Raw genomic sequence first — 8,896 nt, 5'->3', positions numbered from 1 at the left:
AACTGCTTCTTTCAGTAAGAAAAAAAAAAAAAGGTAGTTTTGCAGTACATTATATTGGTTGGTTATATTGTCTTCAGGTAAATGTCACAGGATCAGATGAGATTTTATTTACCCCAAACTACTGCCTATCTAATAGATTTAATTATTTTGTGAAGATAATTCAAGTGTACATTAAATTCTAAATGCACTAATCGACAGAGCAAATTGCTTTTGGAAACATATTTCCAATGGGTCTCTGAATTTATTCCTTCTATTTTATATGTAAAGGCTTCCGTACCTTTTTGAATTTAACATTTGTGTACATCATTCTGACATTTGTTAGCATTTGAGGAACAATTTCCAAGACTATTTTTGCACGCAACATATTAGGACATTTTAGTAGAACAGATTTTAGAAAAATCATTTACATTCTGTGCGTTTAGCCATCTTGGTGTCTTCATTCTACTTTCAAATATTTCAATCAAAATTTTAACATGGGATTTACTTAGAAAGAAGGCTGAATATCATTTTCATGCAAAAAAATAAGACTCACTTTCTATGCTTGCTTCTTTTCTTCAAAGGTGAAGAAACCTGAACTGGTTTTGACTGCAAACATAAAAATCACTGAGCTCTTCAATAAAATCTGTCTCAAATATCAGGTTCTGAAATCCCAGTACCCCCAAAAAATGCAGACATCAGACTAATAACAAGGTCAGAAATACAAATAAATTAACTTCTAATGAAGGCTGGAGACACAGTAATCAAAGTGTTAAAAATTCATTTCATGCACATCTCATCTGCCTCTTAGCTGATATTTATCACATAATTCTGTGAGAAAGTAGAGGCCTAAGATGCTCCAGATAAATGTCTCAATTAATTGTACAGAGGTAGCCCTCTTTGAGCTGAACCAGAGCTGTGAGCTCTTTATTAAAAGCACTATTCTGTAGCCTGTAACCTTGTTCCTTGACTCCTCTCTAGTTTCCAATTTAAACAAGTCCCCATGCGGCCCGCTCTAAAGGGCTTTGTCTCCCTGTCATTGTTAAGAGAGCCGAGGCATCCTGGAAGTGTGAAATCAGACCTCATGAGCTGAACGGTTCCCCAGGGAACGCCGGACCGCGCAGAAGGTCAAAGTCATGGGCTGGACCATCTGAAAGCGTCTGATCGCCGGTCTGTGACACAGCAAGCAGGGTGGGGGTGGGCAAGGGGCAGGCAAGGGGGCTAGAATGGAACATGTCTTAATTAAAGCCTGAAGACAGCAAAACAAACTGTTTTCCAGGCTGACTGTCACAAGGAGCTCAGATTTTGCTCTGCTAATGAATCTGAGTTGCTAACTATTATTCTTCAAAATAATAGGACGTGTACTGACGTTGATAAAACCTGTAGCACATCTTTTCCCACCATGCTTCCTTCTCATCATTAACAATGTGGAGCTTTTTATTTCACATTATAAGGAAAAGAATAAATGTATATGTATAGGAGATGCAAAAAACTTTTTAAACAGATTATGTATTAATTTCAAAGGTCAACTGACATGATGAACCCACTATATATTTTATGGCATTATCAGAATACTTTCTAATTTAAAATTTCTTCATTATAACCATATATGAAATTATGCCAGGCTGTATGTTTTCCAGAGGACCAATAACGGAACAAGGGGAGAGGGAAAAGTACAACTCCTTTTATCCAAGGTTATAGGAAGAAAACAGCCTGGCACCAAATGGCTTCAACACAAAAGCTTCCTTCTCAGGAAGAGAAGAAAATATAAATAAGTATAGTCAATAATTTAATTCCATTTGTTAGATTATGGTTTCAAAACAAAAGCCATATAAAAATATATACATTTTATATATACATGAACACCTGCTGCAACCAGAATTTCCAACAGAACATCATTTTGTTTGGATGGCAACCCTAGCATTATGTTTTGACATTAGAAAGAATGATCTTGAGATACAATTTTCCAGGTATAACATCCTGATAAACCAAACAGCACTCTTCAACGCCCTGGTCCTGCCAGAGGCCCTGTGTTTCAACTCCCTCGGAAGCCAGGGAAAGGCTTCAGGCACCCATCAGGAACCTCTCATCCTTCCACGGTAATCTGTTTCCCAGGAAAGTCACTTCTTTACAGGTAGGTTGGGTAGAAAGGACTCTCACTTGGTGTTTTTCTCATATATTTTTCAAGCCCATTAATGACACTCTTATACAGCACTCCATTTGCAGACTGCTAATCACCATTTTCTCACCTGCCCACATCTAAACACAGAAATTTCAGTCTGCTGTGGCATCTTTTTCAAGTCATTTGTGTATATGTGGGAGCTGAAAACTGAGACCTTAACCAGTATCCTTAATCTCTTTTTCCTCTTTTTTATTTTCCTCTCTCCCCCTCTCATCCTCCCTCTCTTTTTTAAAGATTTGTATTAACCTTAATGATTTGAATTGCACTGTCCAACACTGGGCTATTGACACAGAACTCAACTATCAAGAGTTTATTAGAGCCTTAACTGAAGTGACCTACTGTAGTAGTGTTCAGCTAAACAAGGCTATGGGCTTTCTCTATAAAGAGGAATTGAGGGTTTCATTAAAAAGTAATTTGTGCTTTTTAGTCATTCATTCAACAGGAGACTCAATTGTTCTTTATTCACACAGAGTTAATACAGTATTACAATGCTTCTCAATGAATGTACCGTAACAAAAGAAAAAATTCACATTTTTAAAGGAATTTATGCTTATGCTTAATGATGGAATATTGTGAATTTTGAAAATCCATTCAGCTCAAACTTGCAAATGTTTGCTCACTGCTTCATATGAAAAGATTTCTGAAAGTGAAATGGGGCATATGCAACAGAAAGGAAACAGAGCAAAACATACAAGAACTATACAGGCGCTTCAGCTTTTCAGACTCAAAGGGAGGCACAAGATAAACTGTGAAAAAAAGATGTATTAAGAGAGCAAACTATGCCTGAGCTTTTACTCACATAAACCAATCTTTAGTCACATAAGTCATACTACTACTGACAGCATTTTCTACGCTGACTAGTAATTACTGCTCAGTTCTATAAAGGAGAATGGGCAAGCTTTTTTTATAATTTTTGCAAACATTTTCTGACAGTCAGCAAATGACTACTTAGAATAAATTGTGAATATTCCTCCTCAAAGTTTAACCTGAAATCATCTGTACACATTCACATAAATTAATTTCATTAAAACCATTTGTCCTCCTTTCGAAATATCAAGTACTATTACCTGAACTATGCAAGCATTTATCTTGTGTTTGAATGCACAGCCTTTTTAAAAAGCATATATAATGCATAATGCTAGTGAACAAAATACTCAGGACACGAGCAAGATATTGAGTGTTCTTTCCAGTCTTCCTCACTGTCACTCTAAATATAATACCTGGAAATTTTTGGTAGCGCTCTCTACATCTTTAATTGAATAAAATGTATTTCCAAAAAATCTGTTCAACCAGCACAAATGACATGTTGATCTGGAAAAGTTGAAGACTGAACGAGGTCAGGGACTGAATTATCCCATTTGCCCCTGAATAACTTAATCTCTCTCTCTGTTCAGACCACATTGGATTATAAGGTCAAAGCAGAGTTAGGAATCTTTAGAAGCATTTCTCCAACCTCTCTGAAAATAGAATCTGTTATTTTGTGTGCCACAAACTGGAAGATCAGTTTCAGCAATAAAATGTTTATTCTGTTGCCTTATATAAGAAAAAGGAAATCTACTCATGCCAATTTGCACAAAACAATTAAAAAGTTATTATCTTGCTATGTATCTCTATCTGTTCATGTAGCAGAACATTTATGTTCAAATTGCACTCAAACTATGTTAGGATAGTTTGCTTTTTACTTTCCTTTCTTTAAAAAAGATGGCTATTTTCTGACACAGGACAAATTCACTTTGCTTCACCCAACTTATGCAGTATGACTGTGATTCTACTTTCAGGATGCAACTTCAGTATTTCCAAGGAAACACAGCTGGTATGGCTGAAATAATTTTTTTCTTTGTTTTGAAAAGACAAATGGGGTTAAATTATTCCATCAGTCCATAATTTAAAATAGAAAAAAAAATCTTATTTCCCTTCTTAAGCAGACAAGCACTATAGTTAAAGGAAACTTAACATTTGTTTGAAGAATTTGAAACCAAAGAATAGCCTTGCTAAGTATCTGACAGGGAACAATTACTTTGGCAAAAACTTCAAAGTTGTATTCATATGTGACAATTTCCATTTGCCTTTTCTGTTGCATTTTGCTCTAATTTTGAATATTTTGTATTTTTATATCCACTAGAAAAAGAAATCTGGAATATATATCTCATGCAATTTTTTGCAGAACCTTTGTTGGAGAAAAATGCATATTTCAGCCTTCTCAGCAACAACCTATGTCAGACTCTGCTAGCATTAGAATGACTTGCTGCCTTGCTTACAAGTTTTGTTTTATGTCTGATGATTTTTTAATGAGGAGAATGTGAGACACAGCAAGCAGACAATAAGAATTGCATAATCTTCTGTTTCAAATATATTTTTCAATCTGTAAAAAGGCCCAGTATTGATATTTACAGTCACAGAAACTAAAGGAATCCTTGCCTGTAACATCAGCTGCCATCAATGCTTCTGCTCGAATGACTTTTACCTGAAGAAATCCCACATCCTTCATGTTATGAAACATCCTCATTGGACTCTGAAAAAATAAAAAAAAAAATAAAAATTAGTATAATTCTAAATTGCAAAATAAAATTAAAGCAATATTGATAGTATCTTCCTTTTTTTAGATGTAAGTCAGAGTACTTCTAACGCGCCCATACTTTATCATACTACTTTCTGAAGAACATATAATTCTGTTTCTTTCAGTATTTTGCCATTTCAACATACCAATCAAAAACACAAATGAAAAATTATGAAGTAATTAAACATACTATTACTATTTTATTATAATATTACTATTACTAAACATACATTGCTGACTCAAACTCTTATAGTGAACTGACCATCAGAATTATATTATGTATCAGGGTGTTAATAAAATTAATACAAACTGTACAAACAGTTTTTCCTCTCCCTGGTTACTTCTGTGTAATCTGTGTTCATATTTTCTCTTTGATAGCTCCAATAATATTAAAAATGAGTTGGGACCAATATTATTTTCATTGTACTTGATCATTATACGTAAGCCTGCATGCAGCATGTATGCAGCAAGTAATATGAGCAAATACAAGAGACTATTCTAGCAAGTTAATAATCCTTATAACAATCACAGGCAAAAAAGACTGAAAAACATACACAAGAAGATAGTTCTATTTACATGGCAAAACGTTTTTACTATAATTTTTTTCTTCTACCATTAGTTTCTTCAATATCCATATTTAAAAAAAGTGAAGAAAAAATAAAGAGTAGACTAACAATTGGATTTACACACCCTGTATTGTTTTAGAAAGCTGCTTGGAAACTGCATTCTGTTTTATTTTTTCAAATGCCTAAGTGTAATAATCTGGGAATACTGCAGCATCTGAGTATGTTATGCCAAAATTTTTAACATCTGACTTTAAATATGATATAAAAGTCGTTGAACTTCAAAAGCTGAAACACCAAATAGCATTTTGATTATGCAACCAATTAACAGCAAATTTTACATTATTGTTTACTTACTTCATAACCTATGAGAGAAGATCCAAAAGGGGAATCTAAAATTACATTTTAAAGTACACTTTAAATCATATATTTTGTCAAATTTTTAAGTTTCTACAAGTCTTGTAAATGAATGGTATCACCTATCCTTATTTCTAAGCATTTTAACATCTAAAATATTAGAAAAGGCCACAGGCATGCTGTGCAATTTTTTAATTAGTTATGTGAAGATACAGCAGCATTTGAAGCCTTTTCTACTGCTGCTGTGGTCTAGATTCCTAGAATATGCAACCATCAGGTAAAAACGAAGTTAAAATTCTGAAATACATCATAAGTCAAAACTGACTGTTAAGGAAAAACAGAATAACATCACTTATCTGAAAATCACAGCTGCTGCTTAAAGATAATATCAGATTTTGCAAAAAATGGATATGTTTATGTATAGATAACATACTCATTAAAATGTTAGACATATAACACACATTCCTATATTTCTGTTAGTAAGACAATTGTAGCAGTCAGATCACACTTTGATATTTATTTCACAAGCCCTATTTGACTACTTATTGTTTATAGTGAAGGTCTGACCTTGGTATCCTGAATCCAGTTAAGCGCAGTATCACATATGCAGAATACATACAAATATACACACGCATGTTATCACAGCATAATCGTTTACAGTTTTTAATTGTATTTAGTATGCTTAACATCAGAAATAAGGCTTAAAACTACTGGTAGTCAGCTTCAATCAGCACACACTCAATCCTCTGCTTATGTGCTTACACACAAGCTGAGAGTGGCAGAAGTGGTGGTACAGATAGCAGTGCTACAATTCAAAAGCATGCTGGCACTGGCACCATCTCTCACAACAATAATGATCAAGGTTTAGAAGCTTCTTATCAGGGCTTGTACTGTAACAGATAATTCTCCTCTAATACCAAGATGGAAGTGAAAGAAATTTACAAACAGGTTCCCACATTTTACCCAAGTTTCTGAAAAACCAAAACAAACAGCTCACTTCAGGAAGAAAACAAAGCAAAAACCCGAACATGGATCAAGAGAAACAAACAACTGCTCCCCTTCCAGCAAACTGTACTGAGGATTTCCCCAAGAATACACCCTGCAAAATGCACATTCTGGGGAAAAAAAAAAAAAAGGGGGAAAAAAAAAGCACTGGTACTGTATTTCACTTCATTACCTTAGTTAACATCCCACAAAACAATTATTTTTGAACTTCAGTTTTAGAGATTCAGTAACTTTAGATTAATTTATCATAAGCCGCGATGGTTGAGACTAGCGAAATTGTATACAATGCTACTGTAGACTCTGGAAGAAGCAAATAACTTTAATATATTACTTTAAATATGTAACTTTAAGTAACAATTTATCAGATGATACTCTGTTTTATTTACGATTAATGCTGAAGGTCTCAAAAACTGTATGGTTTCTGAAGCCTGAAATTTCCATAGCAGAGGAATCTGTGATTTGCAGTGAATCTTTTCAGCCCTCAATAGATGGGAAAAGATTGAAATGCTCTGGAGATGGGTCCTCTTTATTTTTTTAATGAAAGGCTGTATAATATATTTTCTGTATGGCTGCAGCAGCTGTCAGGGAGAGCATCTCAGTTCAGCTCTATTATGGGAGAAGCAATACCCCATCCTATGGCATCGAGATACACTGAGGGGCCAGTACTGATTGACAGCTTGTCACCATGACGTCTTATTCCATCTCTGTTATGGAGAAAATTAATGTCACACCACCAGCCTTATGACTCGCTGTCATCTTAGAACTGCTCACCTTTTATCAATGCTCTAAATAACATTTCAAGCCCATCGTCTCACGGTGGACAATCTGGTCAAGGGACATTAAATCGGATGACTGTGAAATGTCATAATAAAAATGGAATGCTAACAACTTCTTCTCTAAACTAGCTCCTCTGGTTTTTAAACTGTGACAAGGGGGACTGTGGGTTCAGCACACCCGTTCTGAAAAGGTCATACAATCTCTCTTGGTCTGTACCCATTAATGCGCCCCCTTCCTCACCCCAAAAGGAATTAATCTTTTCAGACAATTGTGGTAAAATAATGGTTCAAACAGTAATGCCTGTTTAATTTGTAAGGCTCTGATGTTCAGCTACAAATGGTTAAATGACAGTAATAGAGTCATTTTCCAAGGCTATTTGATCTGATGGTAAGGTCAGCTCATTAACTGTTTTTGGCTGTGGAAAGGGTGCAAAATATATTTCTCCAATAAAATCTAGATTTTTTAAGAGAACAAAAAATAAGCCCAAAATACAGAGGATGAATGGAAATAGTACATCTTGCTAATTGCAGATTCATTTTTTTAATCTGCGCTGAAGGAGATATATGAATAGTAGAGATAAATCAAACATCAGTGAAAATAAACTATTTGAATTTTGCTAATCCTTGTCGTCTCTTTCTGCTGCTGTCCATAGGTCATTTTAATAAAAACTGTAATATTTTTCAAAAAGGACGATGTAATTTTCAAAAACATATAATGAGAAATTCCTTCTATTGCGATACGAACATCCTCCAAAAAAACCAAACCTTTTCAAACACACACATTACTGTAAATATAAGAAAAATGACACACATCCAAAAATGTGGGAGAAAAGGAAATAAATAGATCCATCTTATGCTTTACACTGGGGAGGAAAAAAAATAAAAAAGTATTTATGAAAACTGATTAATAATACAGTTATAACATGTTGCTATATTGCTTCTAAATTATCTAAACCATCAGTATCACTTGACTCTCATCGCATCTTCCAATAGCATAATCCACAGAAATATGGTATTGTTACATCCGGTAGCTAGAAGTACGTCACCTCAAAAATCCATCCACCAGAAATTTATTATACTTCTAAGGATCTACTCTGACAACCACAAGCTGTGTTGGTGGCTTCCCAAATATGAAATAGTTCTCTTAATTGCAATTATTTTTCAGAGATTTTGTGAAATACTTTAGTTCTCAGTCAGTTTAGGAATATTATGTTTAGCCTCACTAAGTCACCTCTATTAAACTGTGTTTATGGTAATACTATTGGTGTATGGGTTGTACAAGCATTAGCAGACAGCTGATTCAGTGGAGATAGCCAGAATAAATTTGCTGAAGCGCACATCCTGCTAATCTGTTTGAAGAATATTGTACAGCATTAGTACTAGCACTTCACGTTATCTGCACAGACTGATAAGGTACATCTTTATTAAATTCAGCTGTTGAAAGGATGTCAGTCATGGAATAGGAATATTTTAAAATATA

At 34.4% G+C, this 8,896-nt stretch overlaps 1 protein-coding gene across 1 annotated transcript in view; it reads right to left on the bottom strand.

Annotated features, from left to right (window-relative positions):
• The window catches only part of MCTP1 (multiple C2 and transmembrane domain containing 1), a 219,047-nt gene that overhangs the window by 107,181 nt on the left and 102,970 nt on the right, over positions 1-8,896 (bottom strand). Inside the window, exon 6 of the mRNA XM_031557436.1 lies at positions 4,562-4,670. Within this exon, the coding sequence (XP_031413296.1) occupies positions 4,562-4,670 (109 nt within the window). The remainder of the gene's footprint in view (positions 1-4,561; positions 4,671-8,896) is intronic.

Source organism: Meleagris gallopavo, chromosome Z (genome assembly GCF_000146605.3).
Source record: "Meleagris gallopavo isolate NT-WF06-2002-E0010 breed Aviagen turkey brand Nicholas breeding stock chromosome Z, Turkey_5.1, whole genome shotgun sequence".
NCBI classification, from domain to species: Eukaryota; Metazoa; Chordata; class Aves; order Galliformes; family Phasianidae; genus Meleagris; species Meleagris gallopavo.
This window is presented reverse-complemented; position numbering and strand designations above follow the sequence as displayed.